Consider the following 16,382-nt stretch of genomic DNA (forward strand, 5'->3'; position numbering starts at 1 on the left):
TTTTCGTTATATTCTGTCAAACCTGCCTTGCACATTCCACACTAATGAGCCATAAACAGTACAGTAAACCATCACATTTCTCTTTAATGAACAGAGATACACAGTTATTGCTTGTAATTGATATAATTATACATGTATCAAACAAATTCATCTTCCACAATCTCACATGTAAAATGCTACAGTAATTTCCAGCCCTTTTCATTAAACGAACAATCCATACAGTCAATATTTACAGAATGTCTCCATGCCGATTGGTCGGAAGAGCGCAGCTCTGCCTTCTCCCACATGGGCGTCCAGCTCCGCCCCCTCACTGCAGCCCACCAGCCACATCTGGCTTCTCAGTCTCTGGGTTCTTCTGGGGTCCGGCTGTAAACACAAAACAACATCGAAAATGAAAATTGCGTATAAAACTGGATTTACTGAAGTACATTTGTGGTACTAAACGGCTGTGAAATCCTTAGTTCCACAGCCCAAGCTAGTACACACAGAATTGGATAGTGAAACCCTCCCAACTACTGTATTATGATGTATTTAACAATACACAGTGGGTTAGTAATGGGGACAGAAGGAGTTGGCACTGAATTCCGTATGGCCATTACCATCAATCCGCTGCCACACTGCCCCCTGCCTGTCAGAACTAATAACAACAACGGCATTTGATGCTGTACATTTATTTATGTATTTTTTCGTCCCGGGGCGCGGCTGCATCAGAGCATGGGCAGCTGAAGGGGTTAGGGCGTGGCTCACCTGTTAGACTGCGACTGCAGACATTTCGGCAGAAGAGGAGGCCGAGGAAGAGCGTGAAGCCCAGGAAGCTGAAGATGGTCACACTGAGAATGAAGCTGTAGCTGCCCGAGCTGTGCATAAGCTAGAAAACACACCACATACACACGTCTTTTCTATGATTAATCTGTGGTCACTTCCCCTCCCACCCTACAATGCCAGCTCAGTCACTGGGCCCTGAACATTTCCTCTCGAAGGACACGCTGGAATGTTACTCACCGACCCCACAAACACCTGCAGCAGCATTTCACCCATACTGGCCCCCGTCACCAGTACTGTAGTGGCACAACCTGTAGAAAGGACAACAAGTCACAGCACCAGAACACACACACACACACACACGACCAAACACCAGCATCACCGTGGCACTACAGGGTGGGCCATTTATATGGATACACCTTAATAAACGTCCTGTTTGTGGCACATTATTATATGTGAGGGGGAAAACTTTTCAAGATGGGTGGTGACCATAGTGGCCATTTTGAAGTCGGCCATATTGGATCCAACTTTTGTTTTTTCAATAGGAAGAGGGTCATGTGACATCAAATTTATTGGTAATTTCACAAGAAATACAATGGTGTGCTTGGTTTTAACATAAATTTATTCTTTCATGAGTTATTTACAAGTTTCTGACCACTTATAAAATGTGTTCAATGTCACCAACCATTCCCATTTTATTAAGGTTTATCCATATAAATGGCCCACCCTGTTCATCTACAGCTATAACCTACAAAACATCGCAATGACACCACAACGTATGGTAACATAACGTGTGGGCTGCACAGCAGCTGTGCCAAAAAAACGGGACCGTTTCCTTAACCGCTGGGCCAACACTGCCCCCAAATGGCTAGTCAGGCTATTTTATTGGAACAAGGTTCCAGACTCACCTTCACCCCTCAAGGTAAGTTTGAGCCCCTTTTTCAATATTGACACAATCACCCGAGCCACATTTTGACTTAATGTTTTAAGGACATTACATCAAAAAAAGATAGTGTGTACTGTGTTTGAACTGTAGCTGCGCTGAGGTTACCAAAATTATAGTTGAATCTTGGCCTGAGCCGGGTCGGGTCGGGCTCGTACTCAGTTCCTATTAGCAAACACTTGCCTATGAACCAGAGAACCACAATGTCACAGGTTCAAACCCCACTTACTACCATTGTGTCCCTGCCCAAGACATTTGAGTGTCTCTGGGGGGAACGTCCGTGTAAATACTGATAAGGCGCTCGGGATAAGGGCTCCTAAATGACTGATGTTTGAAATGTGAATCTATTCTATTTTTTTTTTTTACTACTGGTGTTCATAGTGTTGGTCCTAGTGAACCATTACCAGAACGTCTTTACTGGTAGAAACTTACAAGCACTTATGCAAGTTGCTGTAGATATGGTAATCTAGCTAGAAATGTAAATGGACCCATGTGGGGTGTAGAGGGTGACTGTGAAGAGCGGTGCGGGATAGAGAAGTTGATCGTCTCGTCCATCCGGCTCGTACCTTTGTAGTTCAAGATGTCCTCGGTGAAGCCCAGCATGCAGGGGTACACACTGCTGATACAGAGGCCCAGGATGAAGGTGCCAGCGAACAGGAAGAGCGAACTGCTATGCAGCACGAGCAGCAGCAGCAGAGTTATGACCACGCCCACCTGAGGGACACACAGAGACAGTAGTCCAGCCTTTATTTCTGCACCATTTTTTTTTTTGTCAGGAATAAGTAAAAAAAAAAAAAAAAGTTTTTTTTTTTTTATAAATTATGACTTTATGCAAGTGGACTACTGCAAATAGCTAAGCAAGAACTTGGAAAATCTGAGAATATTGAGCTTCTGTTTGCGACTTGGGTAACTACAGTGCTGTAAGAAGATGAAAGGAATGAGAAAAATTCAGTGCTGGTTAAACCACCCCTCCTAGGCATTAAAGAACACAAAGGAGAGATGAAAAGCGGAAAGAAAAGCCTAGAGCTGCGGCGTCATCAGCTGTGGGCTGGGGACAATGGCGATGTGCAACACAGAGCAGAAGTCGCGCTGCCACATTCAGCACCACATTCCTTCACACCCTCGCCTCTTTACGGCTAAAAGCCGCGCACGTCAAACGCACGATACGTCCGCCACGGTTCACCAGCGTTCACCTATGTTGATTAAACTCCGCCCCAACACACCTTGACTTTAGCCAGAGGTTAAAGTGCGTTTAAAAGAGTTTATACTCCGCCTCAACACACCTTGATTTTTAGTTTAAAGTGCAGTGCGTTTGACTAATAAATAAATAAATAGAGATGGAACCTACATGACAGACGGACACCCCTACGATATCCACTACACCAAATTACTTACGTTTGTATGCGAGGTGTTTGTGTAAAACACACATTTACCGGAACTGTCATATCTATTTTTTTATTTGGCAATGGAGTTCACTATTCAAGGTCTATTTTAGGGTGTTTATAGGAATTGATTGACGACGTCACAGTTCTTCTGACTGGCTCTGTCTGGATTTTATGATGGCAATCGGGCTTCCGTCCATCGCTCACACGTCAGGTCACTGCAGAGAGTGGCATCATTAAACAAATGCCACACCCACACCACACCTCTGTCTGCCCAGCAGGATACGCGAGGAGGATGTCTGCTCGGATTAACGACATAATTACCCCGAGATGAAAGTTGCTGAATTAAACAAACAGCAGGAGACGGGAGCGCCGCAGTCCCCGCGGCAGGTAAACGCACCTGTGCGATGGTGAGCTGCAGGGCCGGCGGGGCGCGATAGGACAAGGGGATGGCCGCCAGTCGTCCAACAGTGATGGCAGCCCAGAACACGCTGGTTAAGTAACCGGCCGTCTTATGCGGCAAAGAGAGGGGCGGCTCCACCGCATAGCTGTACACGAACCCTGCGTATGATCCCTACGGCAATACAACACACACACGGCACAGTAAACAAAGGTTTACAAAACTACAGAGAACAAAATGGTGGCCACTCACTCACCACGATGCCATCCGCAAAGAAGAGCACCAGACCGCCCAGGAGGTGGACACATAGATATGGCAGGGGCATCCTTCGCAGATCACCATGGTTACAGCAGCTCAGAAGAGTCCCATGAGCTACATGAAAAAGTCTGCAGTCAGTGTTTCAGTCACATACAATACATCACTGTTTCAGTAAGTGGCTGAGGGATGACTAGTGATGGCGTAGTGATGGTGCGAGTTGCGACTGCTGTGATGGTGTAGTGATGGTGCGAGTTGCGACAGCAGTGATGGCGTAGTGATGGTGCGAGTTGCGACTGCTGTGATGGTGTAGCGATCGCGCGAGTCGCGACGGCTGTGATGCCGTAGTGATCGCGCGAGTCGCGACAGCAGTGATGCCGTAGCGATCGCGCGAGTCGCAACAGCAGTGATGCCGTAGCGATCGAGCGAGTCGCGACTGCTGTGATGCCGTAGCGATCGTGCGAGTCGCGACTGCTGTGATGCCGTAGCGATCGTGCGAGTCGCGACTGCTGTGATGCCGTAGCGATCGAGCGAGTCGCGACTGCTGTGATGCCGTAGCGATCGTGCGAGTCGCGACTGCTGTGATGCCGTAGCGATCGTGCGAGTCGCGACTGCTGTGATGCCGTAGCGATCGTGCGAGTTGTGACAGTAGTGATCGCGCGAGTCGCGACTGCTGTGATGCCGTAGTGATCATGCGAGTTGTGACAGTAGTGATCGCGCGAGTCGCGACAGCAGTGATGGCGTAGCGATCGCGCGAGTCGCGACTGCTGTGATGGCGTAGCGATCGCGCGAGTCGCGACTGCTGTGATGCCGTAGTGATCGCGCGAGTCGCGACAGCAGTGATGCCGTAGCGATCGAGCGAGTCGCGACTGCTGTGATGCCGTAGCGATCGCGCGAGTCGCGACTGCTGTGATGCCGTAGCGATCGCGCGAGTCGCGACTGCTGTGATGCCGTAGTGATCGCGCGAGTCGCGACTGCTGTGATGGCGTAGCGATCGCGCGAGTCGCTACTGCTGTGATGGCGTAGCGATCGCGCGAGTCGCGACTGCTGTGATGGCGTAGCGATCGCGCGAGTCGCGACTGCTGTGATGGCGTAGTGATCGCGCGATTCGCGACAGCAGTGATGGCGTAGCGATCGAGCGAGTCGCGACTGCTGTGATGCCGTAGTGATCGCGCGAGTCGCGACAGCAGTGATGGCGTAGCGATCGCGCGAGTCGCGACTGCTGTGATGGCGTAGTGATCGCGCGAGTCGCGACTGCTGTGATGGCGTAGCGATCGCGCGAGTCGCGATTGCTGTGATGCCGTAGCGATCGTGCGAGTCGCGACTGCTGTGATGCCGTAGCGATCGTGCGAGTCGCGACTGCTGTGATGCCGTAGCGATCGTGCGAGTTGTGACAGTAGTGATCGCGCGAGTCGCGACTGCTGTGATGCCGTAGTGATCATGCGAGTTGTGACAGTAGTGATCGCGCGAGTCGCGACAGCAGTGATGGCGTAGCGATCGCGCGAGTCGCGACTGCTGTGATGGCGTAGCGATCGCGCGAGTCGCGACTGCTGTGATGCCGTAGTGATCGCGCGAGTCGCGACAGCAGTGATGCCGTAGCGATCGAGCGAGTCGCGACTGCTGTGATGCCGTAGCGATCGCGCGAGTCGCGACTGCTGTGATGCCGTAGCGATCGCGCGAGTCGCGACTGCTGTGATGCCGTAGTGATCGCGCGAGTCGCGACTGCTGTGATGGCGTAGCGATCGCGCGAGTCGCGACTGCTGTGATGGCGTAGCGATCGCGCGAGTCGCGACTGCTGTGATGGCGTAGCGATCGCGCGAGTCGCGACTGCTGTGATGGCGTAGTGATCGCGCGATTCGCGACAGCAGTGATGGCGTAGCGATCGAGCGAGTCGCGACTGCTGTGATGCCGTAGTGATCGCGCGAGTCGCGACAGCAGTGATGGCGTAGCGATCGCGCGAGTCGCGACTGCTGTGATGGCGTAGTGATCGCGCGAGTCGCGACTGCTGTGATGGCGTAGCGATCGCGCGAGTCGCGATTGCTGTGATGCCGTAGCGATCGTGCGAGTCGCGACTGCTGTGATGCCGTAGCGATCGTGCGAGTCGCGACTGCTGTGATGCCGTAGCGATCGTGCGAGTTGTGACAGTAGTGATCGCGCGAGTCGCGACTGCTGTGATGCCGTAGTGATCATGCGAGTTGTGACAGTAGTGATCGCGCGAGTCGCGACAGCAGTGATGGCGTAGCGATCGCGCGAGTCGCGACTGCTGTGATGCCGTAGTGATCGCGCGAGTCGCGACTGCTGTGATGCCGTAGTGATCGCGCGAGTCGCGACTGCTGTGATGGCGTAGCGATCGTGCGAGTCGCGACTGCTGTGATGGTGTAGCGATCGCGCGAGTCGCGACTGCTGTGATGCCGTAGCGATCGCGCGAGTCGCGACTGCTGTGATGGCGTAGGGATCGCACGAGTCGCGACTGCTGTGATGGCGTAGCGATCGTGCGAGTCGCGACTGCTGTGATGGCGTAGTGATCGCACGAGTCGCGACTGCTGTGATGGCGTAGTGATCGCACGAGTCGCGACTGCTGTGATGGCGTAGTGATCGCACGAGTCGCGACTGCTGTGATGGCGTAGTGATCGTGCGAGTCGCGACTGCTGTGATGCTGTAGCGATCGTGCGAGTCGCGACTGCTGTGATGCCGTAGTGATCGCACGAGTCGCGACTGCTGTGATGGCGTAGTGATCGTGCGAGTCGCGACTGCTGTGATGCTGTAGCGATCGTGCGAGTCGCGACTGCTGTGATGCCGTAGTGATCATGCGAGTTGTGACAGTAGTGATCGCGCGAGTCGCGACTGCTGTGATGCCGTAGTGATCGCGCGAGTCGCGACTGCTGTGATGGCGTAGCGATCGCGCGAGTCGCGACTGCTGTGATGCCGTAGCGATCGCGCGAGTCGCGACTGCTGTGATGCCGTAGCGATCGCGCGAGTCGCGACTGCTGTGATGCCGTAGCGATTGCGCGAGTCGCGACTGCTGTGATGCCGTAGCGATCGCGCGAGTCGCGACTGCTGTGATGCCGTAGCGATCGCGCGAGTCGCGACTGCTGTGTTGCCGTAGCGATCGCGCGAGTCGCGACTGCTGTGATGCCGTAGCGATCGCGCGAGTCGCGATTGCTGTGATGCCGTAGCGATTGCGCGAGTCGCGACTGCTGTGATGCCGTAGCGATCGCGCGAGTCGCGACTGCTGTGATGCCGTAGCGATCGCGCGAGTCGCGACTGCTGTGATGCCGTAGCGATCGCGCGAGTCGCGACTGCTGTGATGCCGTAGCGATCGCGCGAGTCGCGACTGCTGTGTTGCCGTAGTGATCGTGCGAGTCGCGACTGCTGTGATGCCGTAGCGATCGCGCGATTCGCGACAGCAGTGATGGCGTAGCGATCGAGCGAGTCGCGACTGCTGTGATGCCGTAGTGATCGCGCGAGTCGCGACAGCAGTGATGGCGTAGCGATCGCGCGAGTCGCGACTGCTGTGATGGCGTAGTGATCGCGCGAGTCGCGACTGCTGTGATGGCGTAGCGATCGCGCGAGTCGCGACTGCTGTGATGGCGTAGCGATCGCGCGAGTCGCGACTGCTGTGATGCCGTAGCGATCGCGCGAGTCGCGACTGCTGTGATGCCGTAGCGATCGCGCGAGTCGCGACAGTAGTGATCGCGTGAGTCGTGATTGCTGTGATGGCGTAGCGATCGTGCGAGTCGCGACTGCTGTGATGCAGTAGCGATCGCGCGAGTCGCGACTGCTGTGATGCCGTAGCGATCGCGGGAGTCGCGACTGCTGTGATGGCGTAGCGATCGAGCGAGTCGCGACTGCTGTGATGCCGTAGCGATCGCGCGAGTCGAGATTGCTGTGATGGCGTAGCGATCGCGCGAGTCGCGACTGCTGTGATGCCGTAGTGATCGCGCGAGTCGTGACTGCTGTGATGGCGTAGCGATCGCGCGAGTCGCGACTGCTGTGATGCCGTAGCGATCGCGCGAGTCGCGACTGCTGTGATGCCGTAGCGATCGCGCGAGTCGCGACTGCTGTGATGCCGTAGCGATCGCGCGAGTCGCGACTGCTGTGATGCCGTAGCGATCGCGCGAGTCGCGACTGCTGTGATGCCGTAGCGATCGCGCGAGTCGCGACTGCTGTGTTGCCGTAGCGATCGTGCGAGTCGCGACTGCTGTGATGCCGTAGCGATCGCGCGATTCGCGACAGCAGTGATGGCGTAGCGATCGAGCGAGTCGCGACTGCTGTGATGCCGTAGTGATCGCGCGAGTCGCGACAGCAGTGATGGCGTAGCGATCGCGCGAGTCGCGACTGCTGTGATGGCGTAGTGATCGCGCGAGTCGCGACTGCTGTGATGGCGTAGCGATCGCGCGAGTCGCGATTGCTGTGATGCCGTAGCGATCGCGCGAGTCGCGACTGCTGTGATGCCGTAGCGATCGCGCGAGTCGCGACAGTAGTGATCGCGTGAGTCGTGACAGTAGCGATCGAGCGAGTCGCGACTGCTGTGATGCCGTAGCGATCGCGCGAGTCGCGATTGCTGTGATGGCGTAGCGATCGCGCGAGTCGCGATTGCTGTGATGCCGTAGCGATCGCGCGAGTCGCGACTGCTGTGATGCCGTAGCGATCGCGCGAGTCGCGATTGTTGTGATGCCGTAGCGATCGCGCGAGTCGCGACAGCAGTGATGGCGTAGTGATCGAGCGAGTCGCGACTGCTGTGATGGCGTAGTGATCGCGCGAGTCGCGACTGCTGTGATGGCGTAGCGATCGCGCGAGTCGCGATTGCTGTGATGGCGTAGCGATCGCGCGAGTCGCGATTGCTGTGATGCCGTAGCGATCGCGCGAGTCGCGACTGCTGTGATGCCGTAGCGATCGCGCGAGTCGCGACTGCTGTGATGGCGTAGCGATCGTGCGAGTTGTGACAGTAGCGATCGCGCGAGTCGCGACTGCTGTGATGGCGTAGCGATCGCGCGAGTCGCGATTGCTGTGATGGCGTAGCGATCGCGCGAGTCGCGATTGCTGTGATGGCGTAGTGATCGCGTGAGTCGCGACTGCTGTGATGGCGTAGTGTTTGCGTGAGTCGCGACTGCTGTGATGCTGTAGCGTTCGCGTGAGTCGCAACTGCTGTGGTGCCGTAGCGTTCGCGTGAGTCGCAACTGCTGTGGTGGCGTAGCGTTCGCGTGAGTCGCGACTAATGTGATGCCATAGTGATGGCGTAGTGATCGTGTAAATGATGAAGGTGTTTGTAGTGATTATGTGACTAGTGATCGTGTGAGTTACACCAGGGATTTTGCAGTGATTGTGTAAGTGACAGTGCTGGTTACTGTTTGATTGTGTTTTCATTACCGGTGTCCTCACGAGATTCCGTGCTCCTTTGTCCTGGAGCTGAAAGATCCCTGGTCTGTATGGCCAGCTCATCTCCATCGAGCAGCCGTCTTCGGCGTCCCAAACCACAAACCAGCCGCTCACGGTACATCAGTGCAAACACAGCCAGCGGCACCGGCAGCTGTAAAAAAAACCACTCAGGACTCTGAGAAACAAGGAAGGTTTTATTCTAATTTATATCTAAAGCCTGATTATGCTGTATCCTCTCTGTAACCTCAATTTTCAGCAAACTACAAAAACTTTTCACAATTTCCTGTTCACGTCTCAAGATATCATAAGATTCCCCGATGGGGAATGTTGTCCTCCTATGGCCACATGTCCTACTGTCACGATAATTTCATGCCATAAAGCGAACACTCTTTCTTATTTCAGGAAGCATTCTTGCAAAATACAACTCCAGATAAGTTCTGAAGCTGCCAGCTGGAACACAGCCACTGAATTGCTTTGATCTACTGCACACTGACAATAGCATGCGGTACAAGCAACTTCTTGTTCTGGTATGCAAAAGCCCCTGGGCTGAAGTGAGGTGAGGAGGAGGAGGCCGATAACGAAGATTCTAGATTAACAGACAGGCAGATGGACCGACCTTTGACTATACGCGACCTCGCCGCACACTCACGTTGATAAATGCCATTATCCAGAATGCGTATGACACGTTAGTGACCACCTGGCCTTCGGTGTAGAGTGGATACTGTGATGTGTTGTGGACAGGGACGGGCACGAGCTTGTGCCTCAGATGGTCGAATGTTGTGGAGTTGCTGACCGTCCCGTTGGGCAAAATACAGTTGGTGTCAGACAGAAAGGGGTCAGCGATCAGAGGGCTCAGCAGCGCCCCCAAACCCACAAAAAAGTGCAGAACCTGGAGAGAACACCACATTTCATTGATTGAATTCTGATTAAATTCGGATATTTCTGATAAATTGACCCCTGCTCTCATACAAAGCCCACCTGGAGGAAGACAGTGGAATCCTTCTGGTAGAGCCGAACCAGCTGCAGGTTGGCGATGGTGTCGATGATGCCCATGGCCAGTCCAGCCACCGCCATGGCAATAGCAAGTCCAAGCACTCGCTGACATAGCGGGATGATGGCGAATACAATGGAGATGAGAAGCGTGGACACGGTCAGCGCCGACAGCGAGGACAGGAGTCTGAGGGATGATCACGCAAACTCATCATGGGTTTTACGCTCCCTACGACATAACCGTTTTTTAGACAGAAATGAACAGACCTGTTGCAAAGGTTCATTGGTATTACGTGTGATATAAGGAAGCACCACTAGATGGAGCTGCCTGGTTGTAAACAAGCAAATGGAATAGCTCAAAAGGTATACAGATTTAACATCATCACGTGGTTTTCAAAAGCCATTTTACAGAGTACAATGAATAGAAGGACAGCTTATGTATTAAATGTCTAATTTAAACTACTCAAACACATACTGGCAAAAAAAAAAGTTCGTATTGATAACAAATATATCAGGTGATTTATGCCGAGATGTGTTGGTTTGGGGGTCACCTTGACGCTATTTACCTTCCATGTCTTATCAGCTCCAGATACAGAGACCTGATGGCGGAGGTCACCTTGTTCTGGCTACTTCAAATAGGAGTTCAGCGTCCAAATGTTAACGCTTCGCACACACGAGTGCGTTTCTACGGAAGACCACTGATGGTTTTAACCAGACCCTTTCTGTTGAAAACAACATGCCTTCACTTTGTTCCACACGCACGTTTCACTCTTCATTGCTGAAACTAATTATCTGAGCAAGTCAGGGAAGGAGTGCACAATGGAGGCCGTCCAAGATACGCAAAAGGTCAACAAAGGACGTGGAGGGCAGGAGGGCGGGCTGGAATGGGGTCACGATCGGAGTCCCGCATGCATCACACATGTGTGAACGCAGAGACTCGCTGTGCGACGCGGTCCGATCATGAACCCCAGCGGGTCCGGGTGCTGGCCTCACTAATGCGGGGCATCCTGCTGTCCTGTTCAACCTCCAGACGGACAGTCTGGCGTCTGATTGGTCGAGAGGTGCACATCGAATTCCAGCCCAATAAACGACACACTGGAAAAATAACCAGCAGCACATGACCACAATAATGGCCAGGACATCCCCTGTAAACAAAGAGAAACTGCACCATGACATACTGGGTGTGTGTGTGTGTATACTCTGATCTCGAAATCCTCTCCTTTGGATTTCAAGAAGACAATTCCCTCAGGTAGTGAAACCATCCTCTGCTGTGGCGATCACAGACACACCATGATGTTCACTACTCGCAACACACACTTACACACAGCACAACTTTTATTAACCTGCAGACCACAGCAGATGTACAACTCGCAGCCCTGAACCCTCATCGCACACAACATTACAAGTTCCTGCTTGTCTACCACAGTGTCCAAAATACCACCAACATAAGTCACTGCCAACTCACTACACACAACTTACACCAACTTACACACGTACTACTCACAACCTACCTAAAGCAAACAAAAAAATCACCTTACACCCCACACCAGAAGCAGAACCTCCCGACTCACGTCTTACTGAAGACCCCCCCGACGGAGCTTCCGAGGAAGAGGAAGAGCTGCTGCGAGAAGAAGACCCAGGTGATCTCCTGCAGGGTGGACTGGGTCTGGCAGCGCAGGTCCAGGATGGTGGGGCCCAGGAAGGCGATGCACAGCCCGAAGCTGAAGAAGACGCTCCAGCAGGTCAGAGTCTGGTGCCAGTGACCCCTGAAGAGCGACAGGAGCCGCGCGTCCAACACCGGCATGCCGGGGACGAGGGTGAAGATTAGGAGGGTGATGATGATGGTGATGAAGTTCTTCTCATGGTGTGAAGGGCGAGAGGAACGGCGTGGAGCTCCGCGCTGTGGATCCTCCCACCTCCGCAGCTGCGGCGGCGTTTTTATTACAGGAAGCAGCGGGATTCGGAACTAAACTCCGAACCACTTGCTTGTTACGGTCATCATATTAAAAACATGAGCTAAAATAAATATATATATAAAAAAAAAACAATCGGAATGTACTTTACCACGGGCTCTTCCTCTGAACTCATACTTTACACACAAATGTCGGCTTTCTCTCTCGCAGAGGCGTGAAACTTGTCGCCCTCATAATAAACACGAACGTGGACCACGTGACGTCATCGCGCGGAGTAAAGATTTGTTATAAAAAGTTATAAACATTATTTTAAAATGTCCCCCACAGTTCCCACAGCTACTTCTGGAATAATGCGTGGCTTTGGCGGGGCAAAAATAAAACCCGTAATTTAATTTGAACTACTACAGAATTAACCCAACACACAATGAGTTTTTAATAGTTTGGTGACAGTCGGTTATGAATTTTGCCCGAAACTGGGGTGCTTTGTATTTATTGCACATTTCTTACCACGTGCACAGTTTTATTTAGACCAGGCAGAACACATCAGCAAAGTTAGTTCTGTATTCCACAGACATTCGTTGGATTTTTCGCTCACTCGTTAAACAAAAACCCGAAAAAACGTTTTTCTCAATTTACTGCAGTCGATAACAAATTGAGAAAATGCGAAACTATTTTAGCCGCTCGCTGCGCTTCTGGCGGCACTCGACGTTCCAAAATAAGAGTCCCAGAGGGAAAGACTGGGAATCATTTAGTGCGCAATTATATAGTGCGTTTCAGCTGGGGTCAAGCTACATGTGTGAATCCACGTACATCATGCACGTTCACGCTTTTGGGAGCCGCAGATAATTTGGTAAGGGTCGGGACTGGGGCTGTGCTTTTATTTTGAAACGTTGGGGACCGTCGGAGCGCCGTCGCGTTTTCGCGATTTATCGGCTGCACATATTTTAAAAACCAACGCGTGTGCGTGTTACCAGACATGCATGACTTTGTGAAAGTGCAGACCTCTGGGTTTTTGTTTAACGAGTAAGAGAACGTGAAGGACCTGAGCTGGCTGGATGTTTATCCAACTTCTGCATTCTTGGCATCTAACAATGATGAGGTGACATCACGGAGGGCATGCCACCAGATGGCCCTTTAGTGTCTTGTTAGCAGAACTGGTTATACTGGAATATGGATTATACTGGAATGAAGGAGTGTGGGGAGAACTGGAAAAATGAACCCAGAGAATTCCCACAAAAAGAGCAATATAGAGACTTTTATTTAGTTTTTCATTATTCAGTCGCTTTTGGCTCTTCATCAGTCACAATACATTCAGTATCATCATCGAGAACAGACACAAAATCACGCAAAATATTCAATATCACATTTTCATACAAAATCTAAATTAGACAAACTATATATATATATATATTAGATATCTTCTATAGTCATTTAATACAGTCATCATGAATCTGTCAGAAAATTCACTTATAATAACGAGAGCATCTGTTAAAATACGTAATCTATATATTAACTCTTTTTAGAACTCTTTAAAATATCTCATTTTACCACAGCAACACACATACAGTAGAACCTTGGTGCCACCAACACTAAAATAACGTACAGTAGGTATAAATATATTTTACAGAAACATTCTCGCTCTCACTCACGCCATGTTCCCTGCGTTCCCTGCGCCCGTGCGGGTTCTACCGGCAGGCCGGGGCTCGGGTTCGTCTGAGGAAGAAGCAGCACCTAAACTCATCGCTGAGTACTGTGCAAAAAAAACAAAAAAAACTGCAACAGTCCTTCTGTCTCGTCGAGGAACTGTGTGCGATCTGTGGAACATGCAGAATCCAGAACAACAACATAATCTTTTTTTTTTTTTTTTTTTACCAGGGATCATGAGGAATGAAATTTTAAGTGTGTTTTTATTGATACTTGGCAAACAACAGAGAATACTGAGTCGGAGGGAAGCAGCTTCGTCTGCTTTCATCGTGTCCTGCTCCGCGGCATGTTTCTTATTGACGGCGGGCAGGAGGAGAGCGACGCCGGGTCCCTCCCAGGCTTCAGAAAATGCTTTGTCTGCGATTCTTCCCTCGGCCTGCAACACAGACCAGCGGTCACCCCCTCTTTGCACAGCAGAAAGTGCCTGTACCTCCCAAACATGTAACTAGGACTGGCGGTGGGGTTAACAAACCCGCTTGACCACATGGTCGTCATTCTGGTAAAATGACCACAAGGTCGTCATCCCACCGCTGCCATTATATTTTTTGGGTGCAGTGGTGGCCTAGCAGTTAATTAAGTAATCCCGTAATCAGAAGGTTGCCGGTTAGAATCCCAATCTGCCAAGGTGCCACTGAGCAAAGCACCGTCCCCACACACTTCTCCCCGGGCGCCTGTCATGGCCGCCCAATGCTCACTCAGGGTGATGGGATAAATGCAGAGGACAAATTTCACTGTGTGCACCCTGTGCTGTGCTGCTGTGTATCACATGTAAGTGTATCATCACTTCACTTTCACTTTCATCTTTTTCTGTTACACAGTTCCTGGTTCTTGGTTGTTTTTGTTCCGGCTCATTCCGCAGCAAGTCATAAATTCTTAGTCAAACTCGCCTATGAACCAGAAGAATGTCGCCAGGTTCAAACCCCACTTACTACCATTGTGTCCCTGAGCAAGACGCTCAACCCCACGTGTCCCCAGGGGGGGACTGTCCCTGTAACTAACTGTAAGTCGCTCTGGATGAGAGCGTCTGGTAAATGCTGCAATACGAAACAAGTTAGTCTAGAAGGCGAGTGTAGAACGGAAGAAGATTAAAGGACTATTCGCAGTTCGCATGTTTCGCTGCTATACAGAGGGCGGAGGTGAAACTGGATGATGTGGGCGGGGCTGTGCGGTACCTGTTTGCGGGAACACTGAGCTCCTGTGACCTGGGTCCTTCTGCAGCTGAACTTCACTCATGGAGAAAACCGAAGATGCTACAGACAGACGGACAGGTTGTGTGTGTGTGTGTGTGTTGTAAGTTATGCTCTCTAGCCTTTTTTTTTTTTTTTACAAGAATGACCCGCCCCTCCCCATTGTCTTCACTCACTGTCAGGTAAGGCATGGATGTTCTCCCCCAGGCTGAAGAAATAAGGGTATTTGAGTGACGCCTCGGCTGAAATACGGTCCCGGGATTCGTACTGCAGATAAAGGAGAACAACCATGATGTCAGCCTCAATTAGACGTTCTCTCTGTGTGTGTGTGTGTGTGTGTGTTTTAGTCACTGACAGCCCAATCTGTCCAGCAGCAGGAGAAGAAGGTGTGAGACCAGCCTCATTACAGGTGCTGTCAGTAGTAATGCATCAGATGCAGTTAGACAACACACACTCCATCACAACAGCACACACACACACACACACACACACACACTCTCACTCTCATATGCTCATAGGGTGGTAGTAGCCTAGTGGGTAACACACTTGTCTATGAACCAGAAGACCCAGGTTCAAATCCCATTTACTACCATTGCGTCCCTGAGTAAGACACTTAACCCTGAGTGTCTCCAGGGGGGGACTGTCCCTGTAACTACTGACTGTAAGTCGCTCTGGATAAGGGCGTCTGGTAAATGCTGTAAATGTAAATGTAAATGTAGCACCCTCTCAGGTGCACTGATATTATTTGTATTATTTCTGTTAATATCTGTACAGCAAGTGTGTTTTTGTTTCATTATATGCTCATATAATATGTTTATATCTTGTTTAAACTGTGTAATGGTATGCAGTTTATTTTGTGCTGTCCTATCATAGAGGGGGATGGAGAGCATGTGACAGGAAGAGTTGGGAGAGAAGCGACAGGAGACAGCGTTTTTTCTTAGTTTTAATTTAATTAGTGAAGTTACACGCTTTTGGTTAAAATAGCAAATGCATTCACATGCATTTATGTTGTACTAGTTTGAGAGTTAAATATTTTTCATGCATAAGGGTGCATAGTGCATGACGGAGGTTCGCTGACTTCCAGAGCAATTGCTATAAAGGGTAGAAGTGCACAGACTTCGGTGGGAACTCTGCACGCGGCGGAGACCGGGAGACCAGCGCGACGCGGGACGGCCCGGTGCTGTGGAGGTGTTGGACCACGCGAGGAGCGTTAATTCTACATTAGGAGCTGCACCGACGAAAGTTTTGTTCTGCAGACGGCAGAAGTGCAGCGGATCGTGGGGACAATACTGGAAGAAGTAGTGAGTAGACTCAACACACCAGTTTGAGCTCCACCAAGCGCGCCAACGATATTAAGAGTTACCTAGACGGTGTGAACATTTAAAACCCGGGTATTTTATTTTATTTGTGTTATTGTTTTAATGTTTATGTGGTGTGGGTTTTCCCCTGTTTAATTGTTGGGGAGGG

At 51.2% G+C, this 16,382-nt stretch overlaps 2 protein-coding genes across 3 annotated transcripts in view; both read right to left on the reverse strand.

Annotated features, from left to right (window-relative positions):
* Nucleotides 1–59: 59 nt before the first annotated feature.
* mfsd4aa (major facilitator superfamily domain containing 4Aa) lies at nt 60–12,214 on the reverse strand. Its single transcript, XM_028997387.1, has 11 exons — nt 12,176–12,214; nt 11,683–12,077; nt 10,100–10,298; nt 9,771–10,010; nt 9,113–9,272; nt 3,744–3,859; nt 3,488–3,661; nt 2,272–2,419; nt 1,003–1,073; nt 748–868; nt 60–366 (listed from the first exon to the last, which is right to left on the reverse strand). Exons 1-11 carry the CDS (start codon nt 12,197–12,199, stop codon nt 308–310), a joined length of 1,707 nt encoding a protein of 568 aa, XP_028853220.1. The 5' UTR covers nt 12,200–12,214; the 3' UTR covers nt 60–307.
* A 1,050-nt stretch (nt 12,215–13,264) lies between these two features.
* The window catches only part of cdk18 (cyclin dependent kinase 18), a 33,538-nt gene continuing 30,420 nt past the window's right edge, over nt 13,265–16,382 (reverse strand). The window contains exons 14-16 of one of the 2 annotated variants that reach the window (XM_028997390.1): nt 15,092–15,182; nt 14,901–14,978; nt 13,265–14,104 (exon numbers count right to left, since the gene is read on the reverse strand). In XM_028997390.1, coding sequence (XP_028853223.1) covers nt 14,070–14,104; nt 14,901–14,978; nt 15,092–15,182 — 204 coding nt within the window. In that variant the 3' untranslated portion in view covers nt 13,265–14,069. Of the gene's footprint in view, nt 14,105–14,427; nt 14,979–15,091; nt 15,183–16,382 lie in introns of those variants that run through there. The other variant, XM_028997389.1, reaches the window with a different exon arrangement.

This window comes from Denticeps clupeoides, chromosome 12 (genome assembly GCF_900700375.1).
Source record: "Denticeps clupeoides chromosome 12, fDenClu1.1, whole genome shotgun sequence".
NCBI classification, from domain to species: domain Eukaryota; kingdom Metazoa; phylum Chordata; class Actinopteri; order Clupeiformes; family Denticipitidae; genus Denticeps; species Denticeps clupeoides.

Excerpts from the sequence above, each read along its gene's own strand:
- mfsd4aa (XM_028997387.1), bottom strand. The coding sequence starts at position 12,199 with ATGAGTTCAGAGGAAGAGCCCGTG. Across the intron at positions 12,078-12,175 it reads GTTCAGAGGAAGAGCCCGTG|TTCCGAATCCCGCTGCTTCC; the intron begins GTAAAGTACATT and ends TTCGGAGTTTAG. Across the intron at positions 367-747 it reads CTGCAGTCGCAGTCTAACAG|CCGGACCCCAGAAGAACCCA; the intron begins GTGAGCCACGCC and ends TTGTGTTTACAG.